At 47.2% G+C, this 21,060-nt stretch overlaps 1 protein-coding gene across 7 annotated transcripts in view; it reads right to left on the minus strand.

The window, feature by feature from the left end:
* Window positions 1-21,060, minus strand: part of LOC102783814 (pleckstrin homology domain-containing family A member 5-like) — a 128,299-nt gene that overhangs the window by 57,123 nt on the left and 50,116 nt on the right. For 6 of the 7 annotated variants that reach the window (XM_087830746.1, XM_087830749.1, XM_087830747.1 and 3 more), the window contains exon 4: window positions 3,172-3,255. In XM_087830746.1, coding sequence (XP_087686872.1) covers window positions 3,172-3,255 — 84 coding nt within the window. Of the gene's footprint in view, window positions 1-3,171; window positions 3,256-7,934; window positions 8,117-21,060 lie in introns of those variants that run through there. The other variant, XM_087830750.1, reaches the window with a different exon arrangement.

Below are 21,060 nucleotides of genomic sequence, written 5' to 3' on the forward strand. Positions count from 1 at the left end.
GTGAAGTGGGAACAGAAGTGGGAGACTCCCTCACTCATGTAGGCTCCATCTGAACTCTGCCTTCTGGGTCACTCACAGGATCAGAGATCAGTTTTTAAAGAGAGAGCTGGCCTAGACTTCCTGTATTGTGGTCCTGGGCTCTGCTGATGGAAAGAAGAGTCGTGATGGGGACGTGTGCTTGCAAACAGTTTTTAAGGACACTGAACACCAAACTGAAACCAGGAAATCATTTGGAAATATTAAAGAAAGTGTTTGTCAGCCTGGCTACAGAGCTGAAGAGAAACCTGGGGTTGTTCTTATTTTCTTCAATCAGTGATGAGTAGTAAGCTGTTCTGGCTTTGCGGAGGGCTTTCTTATAAAGCAACAAACTATTTCTCCAGGCTAAATGATGATCCTCTAAATTTGTGACACGCCATTTCCTCTCCAGATTACGAGTCATCTGCTTTAGGGTACGTGTTTGAGAATTATACCACGGGGTCAGGTACTTCTGATTAGAGACCTTAGTTTTCACTGGAGCTACAGTATCCAGAGTCGTACGTAGTGAGGAGGTGAAATTATTAACAAGATAATCGACCTCTGTTGGGGTAGCGTTCAGATAGCTGCTCTGCTCTGTGTTGGTACAGGGCATTGACGATGATAACAGTGGCTGGATTATATTCTTAAACTTAGTTACAGCGCTTTCAGAAAGACATCTACTTTGATAAACGTCTACTCTCCACTGCTGCGTAATCAATTATTGTAAATGTAAATGTTATCAAGAAATGATCAGACAGGAGAGGGTTTTCAGGAAACACTGTTAGATGTTCAGTTTCTATGCCATATGTTAAAACCAGATCTAGAGTGTGATTAAAGTGGTGGGTGGGTTCTTTTACATTTTGAGAGAAACCAATTGAGTCTAACAACAGATTAAATGCCATGTTGAGGCTGTCATTTTTAGCATCTACATGGATGTTAAAATCACCCACAATAATTATTTTATCTGAGCTGAGAATCAGATAAAAGTCTGAGAAATCAGACAGAAATTCTGCGTAAGGCCCAGGTGGACCATAGATGATAACAAGACTGGTTTCTGAGTTTACAGCTGGGGTGGACGAGGCGAAGCTTCAGGCTTTCACATGAATTAAAAGTCTGTCTGGGTCTTTGGTTGATTAAGAAGTTGCACTTCTCTGTTGCGCTGTTGTGTCTGGTCACTTTGCACACCTTCATGTGTTGATTGTTGTACGCAGCACGATGGTGATGGAGGAACGCCGTCTCACTGTGTGCTGCACAGGCTGGGAGGACTTGGAGAGGAAAACTGCTGCCTCAGCTTTTATTCTTGGTGAACTTGCTCCTCCATCTCTATACACTCACACGTGTGACACATGCACACTTACACATTGCTACTCTTTACACATCCTGTACTTTGTGTGTCTCAGCAATCAATTAAACTGCACAGAGGTTACATTTTCTCCTTCATCACACTGATTGATTTATGCTTGATTATATTTGATTATTCATGATGAACTTTGCTGTCGAGGAGCTCATCTCGAGCCGAGAGCCAAACGAAGCATCCAGCCTTTCATGGCTGTGGCAGCACAGAGAGTTTGGCAAAGTGCACAAAAGATCCACAAAAGCATAACTGCACAGGTCACATCAGCAAACTTACTTGGACTGAACTTAAAGGAGGAATATTTCACCATCATCACCATCATCATCGTCATCATCAGTGCGGAACAAGGTGAAAGTCTCATTAGCAGTTTAACACCTTTCTCTGACTTTCTCACCTCCGCTGTTTTCAGCAGGTTTAAAAATACACATTCTGTGCACCTAATTAACATAACTTTACATAACGCACACACACACACACACACACACACACAGACACACACACACGATCTCTTCAGTACTCCTTAACTGCTACCTTGACTCAGGAGATAATTGGGAAGGAAGAAGAAGAGAGTGAGAAAAGGAGCGAGAGAGATCCTGCCAAAGTGAACTTAGAAGTAACGTGTGTGTGTCTGTGTGTGTCTGTGTGTGTGTGCGCGTGTGTGAGAGAGAGAGAGTGAGAGTGTGTGTGCGCGTGTGTGTCAGCTGCATGGAAAAAGCTCATCCCTAAATTTAATTTCAGCTCAGTTATCCTGATTTTTTCATTGTTAATCTCTAGTTTTGTTCCTTGGAGAGGAGAACGTCACTTCTTTATTACGACTATGTTGCTATTTTATGATTCTGAAGCAAAGCTGGCAAAAACAAACATAATTGCACACACAAAGGAAATCAGACATGTGGTGACATGCAACAGTAAAACCTTGTAAACACAGAGGGCTGGAAACTGGAAATCAGTGATTCATTCATGCATTTGAGACTAACAAGTGTGAGAATCCCGCACAGCACAGCCCATCACAGCACAGCCCATCACAGCACAGCCCATCACAGTCATCTACAGCAGCCGGTACCAGTCGGTCTGAAGCTCACATACACAGGACGGGTCGCCTGGATCGCCTGTTCATGTGTTCGCTCCTGTATCAGCACTTGTGACAGCAGGGAGGAGAAACGACCTTTTAACAGGAAGAAACAAACACACTGCAGTTTGCAGGTATGCATCCATAACGAGTGTTTTCATTGTCTGAGTGGAGAAGCCGCCCTGTTGTGTTGTGTCCCTCACTTCAGTCTTAAAGCCACTTTTCCACCTGCTCGAGTCCAGTTTGGTCGTTTCCTTCACAGCTGAGTCCCACCTCAACGTGCAGCGTGCCTTAAAGTCTGCGACACAAACACATCGATGGCGTGGAGGCAGTCGTAAACCTGCTGCTTGGTCTGTGGCGTTTGGTCAGACACGGGGAACAAAGTTTTTGTGCAGCCATGTCTCGGGTTTCAACAGCGGCGGTTTTGATTTTTGTGATGGAATCGCTCTTATGAGACCACTGACTGGGCAGTTGGTGGCGTGCAGCCTGCTGACGTCACGTTTTCGCTTGAAACCCGGCAGCTGAAAGGAAATACCTGGTACTGGGTAACATCACCTGATGACACCGAGCTGAGTCTTTATATTTTCAAAACCATTTTTATTCCTACAAAGGTCACAGCGTGCATTCACAGTTGGTCACATCTATGACAGCTGCAACAGTTTCCTTTGAAATCAGCACAGAAAGCAGTCGCGTTTAATGCTGCGTGTACATGTGACAGTGCAGAGAAACTTACTGTTCATTAACCACAAAGATGCAGTTGTCCTGTGAGGGGAACCCAGACACCGGGTGCTTGCAGGTCACCTTTCGCTCATTGTGGCTGCAGAGAGAGAAAAAGCAAAGACAGGAAAACAAAGTGTGAGTGAATTCATAGAAAATGATTTCAAACCTTCAGACCGAGTGGTGACCTGTCCACGGGTGCCCTGACCTATCACAGCAAGGAGAGGCTTTAGATCTAATGTGGACTTAAAGACACGCAGTCACAAACTCATCAGCCAGCGTTTTATTGATGCAGAACAACAGCACCACACTTATTTACACATCTGGAACAGCGTGTGATGCTAAACATCAGCACGATGTCTCGATGCATGCTCCATCATGCAGGTACGTAGATCCCAAAGGTTGGTTCATCTGGACGTTCTCAGTAGGAGAACCGTTCCATCATCATCATCATCAGGTGACTTCAGTCTCAGCTGACTGCAGGTGTCCAACATTATAAACAAATGCAAACCGTCATGACTATTAAACAACAACCACTGATCAGAGCTGTATTAGAAAATGAGATGATATCATCCTGTCGCTGCTGCAGTTACGTTGACCTTGCAACAACCAGTTATTTAAGAGAAGTTACTTTAACGTCTTAGTTGTAATTTCTGAGTTAAGACATTAAAAGTTTCTTCATGGCAAAGTTATTTTATCCATTTATTTAAGTGCTTAAACTCTAGAGACCAATAAAGTTTTCTGATTCTGATAAGATTCATTTCTTCTGGAAGCATCATCAGGTTAAAGTGAACCAGAACTTCGTTCAGACCCTTCAGTTAGTGAAGAATCTAAAATACTCGTAGTTTACTTGCAGAGAGTTGATGTTTGGTGTCGCTGCCAGCTACCAGCGTGGAGTCCTGGAGCTTCATCACTTAGCTGACAGGTCTAGTCAGCACCACAGAAGATACGTGAGCATGAACACAGTGTGTGTAACTGACAGGTCATTTGAAATAGTTCATGTACGGAGGACATCTTACTAACATGGTTAGAACTCGCCTCTTTGGACCGTGGGCACTACAGTGGACAGTGCAGCAGCTGGAGAGCGTCGTGGTAATACTATACACATGCTAACCAAGCCTCGGACATCAGCGAGAGACAAAAACGAAGCCGTCAGGTGTCGAGGAAACAGGACACACTGATGAGAAGGCTGCTGGAACAAGACCGCATCAGTGGGCGAGAGAAACAGGGCGCTGCTGGGATGCTACAACGCAGGTCAGCCAGGGGAAGGGGTTACGTGGACACCCAGGATCCAGACTGATGGTGAAACAGCTAGTGGTGCAGTGTTTCAACACAGGAAGGAGGAACTGCTCTCACGGCGAGAGACTGACGAGGTACAACACGAATGCTACGGAGCCAGGATGATCTCTATGTGCTGTGAAGTACCGTCTCTGCTAAGTCAGGTTATTGTATTAGAAATAATGAAGTTCATTCATTTCACTGTATGCATCAGATTTCATTTTGTTTATGTGCTGAATCACAGCAACACTTGTTTCCAAGCGATTTATACTGTAAGGTAAAAACCTACAATAACAACAACAGGGAACAAATCTCCTCACCAGCGTTATTTTCCTGCTGCCTTACAACTCTGGTGTAAACCCCACTGAGTCACAGTCACTGTGGACAAGCACAGCTGCACCACGCTGTGAGCTAACAGCGCTAACCACCGCACCATTGTGCTGGCCCCATGATGTGTATTTATTATCTCACTCTTATTGTTCTGATCTTCAACGTCATGCTGCTCTGTTGTTTGTTAAGTCTTTCTGATTCTGATCGTTCTCTCGTCTGACCTTTGACTGAAACAACAACAAACAGACAAACCTTCAAGATCTGCTGTCACTGAGTATGTCCCAATTCACAGGCCAAATATGTGCAGTTTCATTGTACTGGGCTGTAGTTTGGTGGACAACAGGTGAAAGTCACTTGGAAACAAATTTACACAGTTTACATGTTGTTGGAAACACTCTTAATAAAGGAAAGAAACAAGTCAACAAAATGCAGCTAGTCCCCGCCCAGGACCGCCATCAAATCAGCCGTCATTGGTGAGCTGTGAAGTCAGTCGCTGTTGAACTTCACCGAACAAACACACAACCTGCACCAACTGAAGATGCGTCTGACAAGAAAGGCAACAAGTACAACAGCGAGTGGGAAAAGCACTTTCCATTCACGGTGAGAGGCACAACTGTTATTTTGTCTGTACCGATCAGACGCAGTGAACAAAAAACACCACATTTCATGTTTGTACTACAAAACTACCAACCTTTGTTAGCTTATAGCACAGCTGCTACAAAGTTAACGTACTGTTGGTTAGGCGCCATCTAAAAATGTCCTGCACATGTCAAAACGTATTTGATGAGTCACTTCCCATCAGAACTTTCTTATGATAGAAAAACAAACAAACAGGGTTTTGTCCTGATTTACTTTAGAGTACTGACTGCAAAATGAGCGAGTATTGGTAGCATCTACTATTAACAACCATAAACATGCTGCTAACTTCAGCATTGGCCTAGCTAAAAGCTACCTGCTGTGATGGAGCACCAACATCATTCTCCTCTCACTGACTGCGTTGCCATGGTTATGCAGCTTTAACTTAGTTTATATGAGCTTCTTCAAAATGTGAGACGGGGCTGACGGACACTTATCAACACAACCTCTATAGTGTAACAGCCATCCTGTTGGAAACCATCCAACCACTAGTGTGCAGGAGTCAGAGGAGGACAGGAACACTGGAAATGTGGAATTTTCCTTTTTCAAAAAGGTCCAATGAAATACAACAACATGGGGTTAGCCATTAGCCCAATATTCTCCCATCATCAACAAACAGTGCTGGGGAGTAATCGAGTACATGTACCAGCGTTACGTGTTTAAAATACAAAACATGAGTAACTGTATTCCGTTACAGTTACCGAAAGGTGGTATTCAGAATACAGTTACTTTATTGAAATGAATGGATTACAGTGCAGTCTTTTCCTGTTTCATATGTTCGGCTATGCCCTCTCTGTTTTTGGTAACCCAAACAAAACACGCATTAAGAGGCTCTAATGCCTGCGTCTCAATCTCGCAGCCCATGTCACCCCTACTTGCTGCCATAATGACGTGAAGAAATTAAATTATTATTCAATTTAATATGAAGGCAACAGGCAGAGTGTTACAGGCATCGCCCTAAAGCATGTAGCCTGATGGGCAGTGTAGTCCGTGCTGTAGCCCAGCTGTAAGTAAGCTATTAAGACTCGACTGTACACCGTGTTCGTGTTTTCCTCTGAAACAATAAGTTCTGTTGGAGCAGCCTTTCAACGCCTCTCTCTGTCTCTGCTAGCAAAGTTGACCCAGACAACAAAGTAAAGCTAGTTTTCAGCTACGAGCCGACACAGAACCCACCGTATTAGCCAGAGGTCCCTTTACTACGGTTCGGAGCCGCGGACCTGTTTTATATACGAGATCGCTGCAAAAAGTGCAGCCTTACCTAATGTCCACCTACTGTTACTCATTTATATTAAGATTTAAACATCTAGCTGGTGTTGGTGTGGAGAGTAACCTTCAGTAACAGTAATAAATCACAGCAATAGTACATTCATGTAGTTGTAAACAGCATGATAATATATTAAGTAATCCAAAGTATTCAGAATACGTTACTGTCATTGAGTAAAGTAACAGAATACGTTACAAAATACATTTTGGGGCATGTAATCTGTAATCTGTAATGGAATACATTTTAAAAGTAACCTTCCCAACACTGTCAACCCAACAGCAGATGACAGGATGTCTTTTCGATCAGCCTTTTTTGTGCCACGGCCTTTAAGGTGTCGTGGATAAATACAACAAAATAAAACCAGTTAAAGAAGATTTATTCATAACAAACAAGAAAAGATCCAGGGAAACAGAGTTAATGATAAAAATGATAAAAACCCTGAAAACTATGAATTTCAACTCTCGCGTCCTGGCACCAAACGACTCACGGACCCGTACCGGCCCGTGGCCCGTGGCCCGGGGGTCGGGGACCGCTGTTTTAGAAGAACGGCCTTCATCCCTCCAGCTGAGATGAAACTAGATGCTCAGGAAAACTAAACTTTTTTGATTTAGTAATGTTCAGCTACTTTATTAAGATGCTTTTCATTTTTTCCTTTAATCTGATGGATTACGTGATTTTTTTTATTGCTTATAGAAAAAAAAACAAAACACTTTTTTTTAAATGTTCTGATGCAAACACAATGAGATGGATATACCAAGATGAGCAAACAGGAAATAAATAAATGTTTCATTAGAAACAACAATAGTTTTAGACAGTTTACTTGCTGTAAGATAAATCCTACATTTTAAATCCTTTACATCTAACGTCCACCGTAACAAAAATAAGGCAGTGCCTAAAGATGAAAATAATATCTGGCTTTGTTTCACACTGATGAATATCCGACACATCCAGAGCAAGACTGTGACAACTGGTCCAGTTACTAACATTAGCTGCTCTTATTAACATCACCCAGCTGACAGCACAAAACAGCTGTGAGCTACGATACAACAACTCTCTCTTTGGTAATCTGAGAGAAAGCCTTGCATTTGAATCTGTGCTGCCCACGAAGAACGTCTCAGCATATGCCACTCTCCATGGCTGATTTCATCATGTCTGTGTAACAGGGCTCACTCCACACCTAGCCAAAAATAAATAAATAAATAAATAAATAAAAATAAATCCAAAATACACCCAAAGACAACAACAATAGCGTCTACAGCGCGTCGACTCACCAGAGGACCAGTATCAGGAGTTAAGGTGACGGGGAGAGCAGGAGGACGTCTTCCTTTTTCATAAGCTTCGTTTTGGGTGAAGGCTGTGGCGATGCTTGTGTTGCTAAACAGCCCTCCCTTTCTCTCTCTCTCTGCCTGTTCTACTCACACAGATGTGTTCATGTGAAGTGGCAACTCGTGATGCAGAAACGAAAAACAAATATGTAGCAGCTATAAAACCTGCCATTTATATCAACAACTGAGCTCGTGGCAACAAAAGTTTAATAAATGATCAGAATAATATCGTCATTTATCAAACTTAAATCTCTGAAGTATTTTTTTTCCATCATATTTGACTGTTTTTTCTATTCTAGCGATTTGCAGACATGGCTGTTTTCCCAGTTATTCCCTGAAATAAAAACTGTCCAGTGTTGCCCAGATGGCAGCCAAGTCACCACAAGTCAACCAGGCTTTTTAAGCCCCGTTTCCCACTGACTAATTCTCTCAGCGAAATCAACACCACCTTTAACTTTATATTCCCTTAATTTTGTATTCACTCAGCTTTCTGCTTGTACGTTGGGAGTTTTTCCAAGTGGGCGAGTGGTTTGTTCCCTGTGCCTTTGGGAACAGGTCTTGACTGTCATCTGCATGACAGTTCAGGGTACCCAGCCTTCTTGGAAACCCTAGGTGGGGCGCTCAAGGGTTCTCCACCTGGAGACTCTGTTGTTCTACTAGGGGACGTATCAATGTATCCCATTTAGAATCAGAATGACTTTATTTATCCCCAAGGAGCAATTAGGATTGAAGCCATTGAAATCCGGGGTGAAGAATGTGAGCGGGGTCGGCAATGACAGCGAGACCCGGAGGAACGGCCTGCCTGATCTGGACCGTGTGGCGTTCTGTTACTGGACTTCTGTGCAAACCACAGTTTGTGACAAAGTCCACGAGTGCACGAGGCACCAGGAGGTCACAGGTCGAGGATTGATTTTGTAATCTTTTCATCAGATCTGCAGCTGAATATTCTGGACACTCGGGTGAAGAGAGTCTGAGCTGTCAGCCTATTACCAGCCGCTGGCGAGTTGGATGAGGTTGCGACTGAGGGTGCACTGGCAATGACTGGCAGAGGCCCCCGGTCCACGAGATCCTCTGGCAGAGCTTCAACAGCATACCGAAGGAGTCTGGGGACACTGAGTCCAAATGGCCCAAAGGTTAGCACCTCTGTTGCTGAGGCTGCTGCATTGAGCTGTGACTGCAAGGTGGTAAACCCCGAACAACAAACGAGAGGTTTCCACCATGTTGAAGGAGTCCTATTGGGCTTGGTTAGCCTGCAGGACTTCAGTGGCAGCCAAAGGTATGGAGTACCACCAGACCAAGCGGAATGCGATCTCGGCAATTGCTGATGCAAAAACCCAGGTATGGGAGGACTTTGGTGAGGCCAGGGTGGTCTGAAATGGGTCTGGAGGGTGTGTCCCTACTATAGGGGCATCACATTGCACAGCCTCCCTGGGAAACTCTATGCTGGAAAGAAGTCTTTTCGTTAGCTGAACCTTGGATGAAGGAGGATAATGCGATTTTTGTCCTAGTCGTTGAACACTGAACCAGCTCTTTATCCTCTCGAGGATATTTGAGGGTGGGTGGGAGTTTGCCCTATAAGTGTTGTCTGGACTTGGAGAAGGCATTCAACTGCATCCCTCAGTATATTCTGTAGGAGTATGGGCTCTCAGGCCCCTTTGCTATGAGCCAGTCCTCATACAAACGTTGCAAGAGCTTGGCCTGTGTTGACGGGATTAAGTCGGACTCATTATCAGTGGGTGTTGGACTTTGCCAGGGTGGCCTTTGTCTCTGTTTTTGTTCATAACTTTTAAGGATGGGATTTCTTTTTGTAGTTAGCTTCATCAGGTGGTAGCCTCCAGCTTGTACGGTAGCAGTTTGAGGCTGAGAGTGAAGCGGCAGAAAAGAGAAGCTCCACCTTCAAATCCGAGTCGATGGTCCTCAGCAACAGATAACAGACCGGAGTGCCAGCTCAGACGGTTTGGTGCTGCGGCGGCAGTGATGCAGACAGTGTACCAGTCTGTCATGGTGAAGAGAGAGCTGAGCATAAAGCGAAGCTCTGATTTACGGGTCAATTATGTCCCTCACCCACAGTCATGGGCTTTGGGTGGTGAATGCAAGTATGAGACTACAGATGCAAGAGGTGGGTCTGGGTGCCGTTTCCCCCTCTGGGGGCGAGGATACCTGGACCCGGGGTATAGAGTATGTTTGGGGAGTGTGATTGTGTGTACATGTCCATTTACGTTTATTCCTACGTTGGGTGAGTGCTGAGTGTTTGTATATGTGTGCATGAGGGTGGGAATGCATGTCTGTGTCTGTGTGTGCCTGTTTGTCTGTGTCTATATGTCAGGTCGGGTCTTAGACTCCACCTCTCTGGGAACTCCCAGGCCCTCCAAGTGTGGAGGCCTATCTCCCCTCACCACACTCCCTGCCGGTGACTGATGCCCTCAGGGGTCGGTGCATTGTTGGTTCTTGGTGTCCGGGGCTGGGCGCTCAGGTCATGTGCCAGCTCACTCCCGGTGGCTACTTGGCGGGGCCTGGCGCCTGCTGCTCGGTCAGGCCTCTTCCGGGGCGCGGAGGGCCCTCGGGCCTCCGGCCTCTGTGCCTGCGGCTCGGTTCACTCTGGCACAGCTGGCTGCCGGCAGAGCCAGCGGGCGCGCCGGTGCAGCCCCCTCTAGTTTCTGCCCGGTGGCTACTGGGTGACCCCTCGTCTGGGGATCCTCAGCCCTTCCCATGAAGGTGGCACGGATGCCCCTCCGGTGGTCCTCCTTGGGCTCTTGCACTCTGGGGCCTCTGGATGTCTGGGGCCTGGATCTCCTCCATGCCTGCTTCATGCCCTGAGGGACAGGGCTATGGCTCTCTACATCCTCTTGCAGACCATTACATGGGGAAACCATTTGAATACAAGCGCGCCGACCCACACAGGTGTGCACACAGGTGTTCACTGTTTGTAGACTTAAATCACACCTTTCTTGGCTGCTACTTCAAAGCACATTGTGCGCTGTCTGTCCTGCGTGCTGCACAACAACATTCAATATTTAGTATTTACTGCTGTTTACACTTAGCTAGATTAATGCGATGGTGTTGTGTATAGTATGTTGCTTTGTTTTGTTTTTTTTTTGCTTGTTTTCTATTCTTTTTCTCTCAACAGGTGATCCCGGAGATATTTCCCCCCCCCCCCCCCCCCCTTTCTCACTGTCCCTCTCCCCTTCTGTTTTTCTTTTCCTTCCTCTTTCTTTCTCCCTTTCCTATCCCTCACTCATGTCTGTCCCGTCTGTAACAACTGAAAATAAAATAAAATAAATAATAAAAACAAAGGTCGATCAAATGGACCAATACGGCAATGCCATGATGATCCATTTGGCAAAATAAATCCATTGGGTATCCTTGTTGGTCTTCAGACAACAATGCTGACGGCTAAAGAACCAAATGGGACAGGCAAAAAAAAAAAAAAAAAAAAGGATGCAAGAGGTGGAAATCAGCTTTCTCTCAAGGGTGGCTGGCTTCTCCTTTACAGATGGGTGAGGAGGTCAGCCAAATGGAGGAGAATATTCTTCCACACTGAAAGGAGCCAGATGAGGTGGCTTGGGAAATGAGACATCTGCTGGACACCTCGTGGGTGAAGTGTTTTGGGCATGTCCCACCGCGACAGACACACTGTATATCTCTCAGTTTGCTGGGAACACCTCGGTGTTCTCCTGGATAAGCTGGAGGTGGTTGCTTGAGAGAGGGAGGTCTGGGCTCCTCTGCTGCCCCAGATAAGCAGAAGAAAATGGATTGATGGAATTTCCTCTTAGCAAACAGCCGTTTTACTACAGAGTAGCTCAGGTGTGAAAACGTCCATATTTTGTGATCTTCACTCTGCTGTACCCATTCATGTCTAAAGTGGGAAAACAGCTGTGAAGCTTTGTGTATACTTCCTGTCTCTCAAACATCTTTGACTATGTATCTGGCAGGAGAACAAGACACACTCTTCTGAGCTTCAAACATACTTTGATACCATTTCTCCTGATGTGTGCCTAATTTGTTTATACACTGAAAATCCTTGTCAGCTGTGACATGAGTGTCTAAAAATGGTGTGATTCTTCCAGGTACAGTCATTCAGCTTTTTTCAGAGCAGATGAGTGTGAAGCTTTTAAAATTCAAAGAATGTATCACTCATTAAACATGTATGCTGTTTGCTCTCAACTAAAACCTTACAAACAAGTAAGAGGTAACCCACTGCCTCTGCATAAACTCACAGATCACAGTGTGCAGTGAAAATGAAGGTTGAACATCGTCTTCTTTTTAAGCAAGTGTTGCTGAAATTTTGTAGTATGTAATACTGTTTCAAAGGCTTTTCCAGTGTGGTCAGTGCAGCATTCAGAGAAAACTTTGACCATACTTGTCCCACTTGCCAATGATTCTGTCACCCCATTCTGTTACTGAAACTTGCTACAAGCATTTATCTCTTGTAGACCATCTCAAGACTGAGTCTTGCTTTCTTAGAAGAATGTAACCAGTGTGTAACAAAATATATAAACAATGGGCAAATCAGAAGACTTCAGGAACGGAGCCCAGAGGATGGGTAACGACAATGAAAACACAACCGCAAATGATGAAGCAATGGTTCAACTTTGAAATTTGTGCACTGTATTGCATTTGACAATAATAACCAAAATTGTGTGTGCGCGCACGAATACCCAAAAAGTAAAAAAGAAATGAATGTCAGACCCGGGTCTTTTAAAGTGTCAATGGAATCCAGTTCAGGCCTGCTGGGTGATCTGGCAGTTTATTGGTGTGAGTTCAGTCCACGATTGGTTTGCACAGTTTTGTCCAACCACAGTTCAGGGAACCAGACTTCAAGATTCAGTTCCATATGGGCTGCGGCTCGCCATCCATTGCAATGGAAAATTATTCCTCTTCTGCGGATTTCCACAAAGTCTGTAATCCAAAGTTCTCCGTGGAGTCTCGGCTCCTTTCTCCAAATCAAAAAACCTGACTGAGGTCAGAATTACTTCAAATGAACATTGTTCACACTTAACTAACAACACTTCTGTTTAAGGTATAAAGCATGAACAACATCTGTTTCAAATTCAAGTCCTATTTCTAAAGTTGTACAACTGATCAAATTCAAATGGGTTTTCATTACATGGCAATGTAGGCATCACCAATCATTAAAGCAGTTCACACTGCTCATTCAAAGCAGCCAACTCAATAAACTTTGCTCATTGTCAAGTAACAACAGTGATGAATAAAAGTAACACCATAAAACATTTCATTACAACAGATACTGTTTTCCCTTAACCTAACAACAGCTAATAAGTTTTCAACTAACACTTAACAACGGGAGTGTGAGTTTAGCTAGTACCCGCTAGCTACTTGCACAGTGCCGTCACCATCAGCGTTTGTTTTTGAAGTGAACAACATTAACATTTCAGCATGCTGATCAGCGGCTAGAACAGTTCGGTTACTCACCAGCGCAAAGCGCTTCGTTTTCATAAAACTAGCTTTGGCTATCCAAGTCTGGCGGCTAATCAAGCAGACACCAACAGCTTCGCTGTTTCAACAGCTACCACGTTTTCCCCACAGCTATGGCGGGTGTGGTCTAAGCAGCCTTAGCAGCGCAAACAAACATGAAAACACAAGGTGGGACAAACAATCCCATTGGTTGAACCGCATTTGTATCCAGGTCAAAAAATAACCTTTGACAAACAAAAATAAATAACACAAATAATACAATTCTATACAAAATTTGATTTTTTTCTTTAGTCTCTCTCCAATTATGAGTGTTTTTAACTAAACAGAATAAAACACCTTTAATAATAATTACAATAAACAGTCTCTAATTGCATCTGTTTGGGCTACAAGAAGCTTCAGAAAAAATATATAGGAAGACTGCCATCCCTCTTTTGCCATATATGTAAATACTGCACTGCAGATCAGTGTTTTTGACTTTAAAGTTTTAGATAATGCATTATTCACCGACTCACTCTTGACAACATGTCTTTAAAAGTGTTAGTTTTAAATGAAAAGAAACTATGTGGTGTCACCTTTTACTTAATTACTTATTTGATATAAATATGACAGTTTTATGTACTAGATCATTGAAACAACGAAGCATGGTATTAACACAGTTGATGATTGTTTCATTTATTCTTATTTTTTTATTTATTTAATATCTTATATCAGGTCATTAGATGACGGAGGAATTTGTGTGGGTAAGGGTGAAGGTATCCCTGTTCGCAACTACAGAGTATCTCATTTGATCATATCACATCCAATTCAATTTTATTTACACAGCGCCAAATCACAACAACAGTCGCCTCAAGGCGCTTTATATTGTAAGGTAGACCCTACAATAGTACACACAGAGAAAAACCCAACAATCATATGACCCCCTGTGAGCAGCACTTTGGCGACAGTGGGAAGGAAAAACTCCCTTTTAACAGGAAGAAACCTCCAGCAGAACCAGGCTCAGGGAGGGGCGGGGCAAGTTACAAACTGATGCCAACACAGGTGAACCAAAAGAACCATGGAGGAAATCAAAGAAGCCTGCCGGTGGCAGAATGGGCTCCATCAGCCGACGGTCCAAATGTTTGCACTCAAAAATGAAACTAGGTCCCTTATAATAATAATAATGATAATAATAATAATAAATAAACTAGGTCCCTTATGTACTCTCTCACTGATTATAGGGGAATAAAAATCTATTAGACTGTTAATTTTTAAAGAGTTCACTTTGTTGTATTTAGACTCTGTCAAGTCAGCAAAAGGGGCGTCTGAAATGGGAAATGTAGGCCTGAAAAAACTCCTATTGGAACATACCAATACAGTTAAGAACCTGATCATCTTTGATGTGTTTATGCTGATTAGAAATGATTTGTTCTGGTTGCTGGGTAGATGATAAACAGAGACAGGTAAGAGTCTTCGTGTTTTGGGTTGGTATCCAACTGTTTCTATAAACACTGCTGAAATACTACATTTAAAGAAGGAAATACAAAACTAAAGCAAAGCTGGTAGTCTCCCACTTTTGCTACTGCTTCCTACTGCAATGACTTTTTTTGTGTAGTTGTGCTCTTTGTTATCCTTTGTGTTTATGCTGATCTGAAATGATTAGTTCTGCTTGCTGGGTAAATGACAGCAGAGTAAGGGACTCCTTGTATTGCCCATAATGTGTTTACTGTAATATTTAGGTGCTATTAAGAAGCTGAACATCCAAGGTTGTGCAATGTACTGAATCAACCATTTGAAAAGAAGAGAGCAGGTAAACAGTGTTTTGGATGGGTGACCAAAATAGTCTGATATTTAGCAGAAGTAATGAAATGTTTTCTTGATTCAAAATCTTTGGTAAAAGCAAGAAAGGCTGCACTGAAATAGTTCTGTGCACTTAGGCTACTATAGTGCTACAGTGAATAAAGCACATGTAGTGGATGTGCTCTTGCCATTAAATGGGGTTGTGGAGCTCTCCATTATTCTGTCACCGACCTTTCTTTGTTGGGCTCATGACTGAATCAATACTTGGTCACAAAGGTAACTCACTATATTGGACCGAGCAGATTTTTAGAGATGTAACAAATTATGAGTTTCTACCCATACACGGATGTTTCTCTTCTCTCTGTTACGACCCCCTCTGCGCCGTAAAACTCTCGTCGTGTTTTTGCCTTTATTCATTACAAGACAAAGAAACAACTGAGTTATCTTAAAGTTTTCAGTCTTTCAAACTCTTTTTGCATGGGCACAAATTTAATGAGAAACAGTTAATGAACAGTCACATGACAGTGGAACCCGTATGGCAACGATGGCAAAGGGGCTTACAGAACAACAGCACAAGCACAACAAACAACAAATATTTGGATCTCAAAGCAAAAGAAACAAACATGACTTTGGGGAAGCTTTACCCTTTGCCAGCACTGATGTGAGTGGTGCATTAGCGTGGATGAAAGCCTCGTTTTGCCTCCCAGGTGAGGATGTAAAAGGAATCAGGCTCACGATAAGATGAATAATGGCAGAAAATGAATGGTAGGGAAACCCTAACTGACACCCATGAGGGTCAGGCCCCACAGTTTACCATGTGGGACCCCCATCGCAGTTTTACACAAATCCCTTCTGTGCCACAGAGACAGAAGGGATTTGTGACACTGCAGTAGACCCCACTGTGGGCCCCTCTCTGCTTAGTGTTTGTCAGCCTACAATTGGGACCATCTGGGACTGTGGGGCCCATATAAGTGCCCTATTCTGGTAGTGGGACCATCAGTGGGTAGGCCACAGTGGGTTTGCTGGGAACCAGCTGCTCAGCAGTATATGGACAGAATAAGTTTGACATCTAAAAAGAAAGCTGGATGGAAATTATTCACTCAGTCCAAGAAAGTAATTGTCAAGAGTGAAGTAAGTGAAAATAATCGCCAAATAAAGTGACAAAGAAAAACCATCTACATGCAGCCAGCTCTCTTGCTTATTACACACAGTGGCCGAGACAGAAAGAAACAACCAGGGGCCGGCATCGATCCAACCCTGTGAAGAGGCTGCAGTGGTTGGTGATGGCTAATTAGCAGCCATTAAGTTCACTGTAGCTACACACATCCTTTAAAGCTGTGTGAAAAACCAACAGCAACCTCTGACACTGCCTTTGTGTTGCTTGGCAACAAAGAATCTGCTTTCTGCAGACAAAAGATCCTTGATTGTGTTTAAAGCTTTCCTGGGAGCTTGTGTGAGAGCAGCCATTTGAGAGCTTCCCAGAGGAGCTGAGAGCGCTCCTCAAAAGCTAAGAGGAAGGTGGACGAGGCTGAGAGCGCGGGTACGTGGACGAGGCTGAGAGCGCGGGTACGTGGACGAGGCTGAGAGCGCGGGAAGGTGGACGAGGCTGAGAGCGCGGGAAGGTGGACGAGGCTGAGAGCGCGGGAAGGTGGACGAGGCTGAGAACGCGAGAAGGTGGACGAGGCTGAGAGCGCGGGTACGTGGACGAGGCTGAGAGCTCGGGAAGGTGGACGAGGCTGAGAGCTCGGGAAGGTGGACGAGGCTGAGAACGCGAGAAGGTGGACGAGGCTGAGAACGCGGGAAGGTGGACGAGGCTGAGAACGCGAGAAGGTGGACGAGGCTGAGAACGTGGGTACGTGGACGAGGCTGAGAGCGCGGGAAGGTGGACGAGGCTGAGAACGCGAGAAGGTGGACGAGGCTGAGAGCTCGGGAAGGTGGACGAGGCTGAGAGCTCGGGAAGGTGGACGAGGCTGAGAACGCGGGAAGGTGGACGAGGCTGAGAGCTCGGGAAGGTGGACGAGGCTGAGAGCTCGGGAAGGTGGACGAGGCTGAGAACGCGAGAAGGTGGACGAGGCTGAGAACGCGGGAAGGTGGACGAGGCTGAGAACGCGAGAAGGTGGACGAGGCTGAGAACGTGGGTACGTGGACGAGGCTGAGAGCGCGGGAAGGTGGACGAGGCTGAGAACGCGAGAAGGTGGACGAGGCTGAGAGCTCGGGAAGGTGGACGAGGCTGAGAGCTCGGGAAGGTGGACGAGGCTGAGAACGCGGGAAGGTGGACGAGGCTGAGAGCGCGGGAAGGTGGACGAGGCTGAGAACGCGGGAAGGTGGACGAGGCTGAGAACGCGAGAAGGTGGACGAGGCTGAGAGCGCGGGTACGAGGACGAGGCTGAGAACGCGGGAAGGTGGACGAGGCTGAGAACGCGAGAAGGTGGACGAGGCTGAGAACGCGAGAAGGTGGACGAGGCTGAGAACGCGGGAAGGTGGACGAGGCTGAGAACGCGGGAAGGTGGACGAGGCTGAGAACGCGAGAAGGTGGACGAGGCTGAGAACGCGGGAAGGTGGACGAGGCTGAGAACGCGGGAAGGTGGACGAGGCTGAGAACGCGGGTACGTGGACGAGGCTGAGAGCGCGGGAAGGTGGACGAGGCTGAGAGCGCGGGAAGGTGGACGAGGCTGAGAGCGCGGGAAGGTGGACGAGGCTGAGAACGCGAGAAGGTGGACGAGGCTGAGAGCGCGGGTACGTGGACGAGGCTGAGAGCGCGGGAAGGTGGACGAGGCTGAGAACGCGAGAAGGTGGACGAGGCTGAGAGCGCGGGTACGTGGACGAGGCTGAGAGCGCGGGAAGGTGGACGAGGCTGAGAACGCGGGAAGGTGGACGAGGCTGAGAGCGCGGGTACGAGGACGAGGCTGAGAACGCGGGAAGGTGGACGAGGCTGAGAACGCGGGAAGGTGGACGAGGCTGAGAGCGCGGGTACGTGGACGAGGCTGAGAGCGCGGGTACGTGGACGAGGCTGAGAACGCGAGAAGGTGGACGAGGCTGAGAGCGCGGGAAGGTGGACGAGGCTGAGAGCGCGGGAAGGTGGATGAGGCTGAAAGCGCGGGTACGAGGACGAGGCTGAGAACGCGGGAACGTGGACGAGGCTGAGAACGCGGGAAGGTGGACGAGGCTGAGAGCGCGGGAAGGTGGACGAGGCTGAAAGCGCGGGTACGAGGACGAGGCTGAGAACGCGGGAACGTGGACGAGGCTGAGAACGCGGGAAGGTGGACGAGGCTGAGAGCGCGGGAAGGTGGACGAGGCTGAGAACGCGGGTACGTGGACGCGGCTGAAAACGCGGGAAGGTGGACGAAGCTGAGAACGCGGGTACGTGGACGAGGCTGAGAACGCGGGTACGTGGACGAGGCTGAGAACGCGGGAAGGTGGACGAGGCTGAGAACGCGGGTACGTGGACGAGGCTGAGAACGCGGGTACGTGGACGAGGCTGAGAGCGCGGGTACGTGGAAGAGGCTGAGAGCGCGGGTACGAGGACGAGGCTGAGAGCGCGGGTACGTGGACGAGTCTGAGAACGCGGGAAGGTGGACGAGGCTGAGAACGCGGGAAGGTGGACGAGGCTGAGAACGCGGGTACGTGGACGAGGCTGAGAACGCGGGAAGGTGGACGAGGCTGAGAACGCGGGAAGGTGGAAGAGGCTGAGAGCGCGGGTACGTGGACGAGGCTGAGAGCGCGGGTACGTGGACGAGTCTGAGAACGCGGGAAGGTGGACGAGGCTGAGAACGCGGGAAGGTGGACGAGGCTGAGAACGCGGGAAGGTGGACGAGGCTGAGAACGCGGGAAGGTGGACGAGGCTGAGAACGCGGGTACGTGGACGAGGCTGAGAACGCGGGAAGGTGGACGAGGCTGAGAACGCGGGTACGTGGACGAGGCTGAGAACGCGGGTACGAGGACGAGGCTGAGAACGTGGGAAGGTGGACGAGGCTGAGAACGCGGGAAGGTGGACGAGGCTGAGAACGCGGGAAGGTGGACGAGGCTGAGAACGCGGGTACGTGGACGAGGCTGAGAACGCGGGTACGAGGACGAGGCTGAGAACGTGGGAAAGCGGACGAGGCTGAAAGCGCGGGAAGGCGGACGAGGCTGAGAACGTGGGAAGGTGGACGAGGCTGAAAGCGCAGGTACGAGGACGAGGCTGAGAACGCGGGAAGGTGGACGAGGCTGAGAACGTGGGTACGTGGACGAGGCTGAGAACGCGGGAAGGTGGACGAGGCTGAGAACGTGGGTACGTGGACGAGGCTGAGAACGCGGGAAGGTGGACGAGGCTGAGAGCGCGGGTACGTGGACGAGGCTGAAAGCGCAGGTACGAGGACGAGGCTGAGAACGCGGGAAGGTGGACGAGGCTGAGAACGCGGGAAGGTGGACGAGGCTGAGAACGCGGGTACGTGGACGAGGCTGAGAACGCGGGAACGTGGACGAGGCTGAGAACGCGGGAAGGTGGACGAGGCTGAGAGCGCGGGTACGTGGACGAGGCTGAGAACGCGGGAACGTGGACGAGGCTGAGAACGCGGGAAGGTGGACGAGGCTGAGAGCGCGGGTACGTGGACGAGGCTGAGAGCGCGGGAACGTGGACGAGGCTGAGAACGCGGGAAGGTGGACGAGGCTGAGAGCGCGGGTACGTGGACGAGGCTGAGAGCTCGGGTACGTGGACGAGGCTAACACTGCAATATAAAGACTATGAAAGAATATGAATGTGTGACACTCAGTTATCATTTGATGCAACAATTACACATCGATGGTTTGGCATTTCATCAGGACTGCGTGAAGGGGAGTGGTGGTTCCTGAACTCTGCCCTCCCCACACTTCCCCTTCCCCACCAGGTACAAGCGTTTGTCAGGCAGACTGAGACGCCCGGTCCGTCCTGGTCATCATACCACGGTAGCCTCATCACAGAGCACAGTTTGCCCTTCTGGCAAACACAGTTTTTCAAACCCTGCCACCTTCGGGACCGGTTGTCTCCCGGCTGGTCCGTCATTGCTCTGCGTACGGAAAGCCTTGCCCTCACCCCGAATGCTCAGTAGCCTCGACTGCATGTTCGCACCCGTGCTCCATGTGGGCCGGGCTGCTGCCCGAGGGGCTCCCAGGTCGATCCTGCCAGTAGTAAATAGTGGTCTCAAAGTAGAAAATGAGCATAGAGAAAAACAAGAAAAAGAATAGCACTATTTTCCGTTGCCTGTATTGTAGAGCAGGGGAGTCCAACTGCAACACAGCTGAATCAAATGGCTGGTTTGCCTCTTCAGCATGCCATCAAGTTTGGCAAAGGCCTGGTAACAAGCCATTCATTTGACTCAGGTGTGTCAGAACAAGGATGCATCTAAAAGCTGCAGGACAGCAGCTCTCGAGGACTGGAGATGGACAGCACTAACTTCCACCCATGACCCCTTCAAATCTGGTAAAAAGTAACACGCCTGCTTTGTAAATGTAAGAAGTAGAAAGTACAGACATTTGATTAGAAACGTGTGGAGTGAAAGTAAAAGCTGGTTCAGTACAGATACTTTAAGTATAGTAATGGAGTATTTTTACTTTGTTACTTCCCTCGTTGAGAGACCTGCATGAAGCAAGCTTAGTTATGATGTGCAGTTTGTGTGGAAACACAGCTAGCATTAGCAAGGAAACGAGCTTCAGTGATTTACCATCTTAAACACGTGTTTCCCTTGAGATGTACAACACGCACGCCTGTGTTTCTGAGCTCATGAAACACAGCCGCACGTCCTTTTTGTGGCCTTTATTAAAAGCCAAAGAAAAGTCTTCCTCAGGCTCAGGAAGTCCTGTCAAAGTCACAATCAACCAGCCTCTCATTGCCTGTGGAAAGCAA

Source organism: Neolamprologus brichardi, chromosome 17 (genome assembly GCF_056152115.1).
Source record: "Neolamprologus brichardi isolate AB-2024 chromosome 17, ASM5615211v1, whole genome shotgun sequence".
Lineage (NCBI taxonomy): Eukaryota > Metazoa > Chordata > Actinopteri > Cichliformes > Cichlidae > Neolamprologus > Neolamprologus brichardi.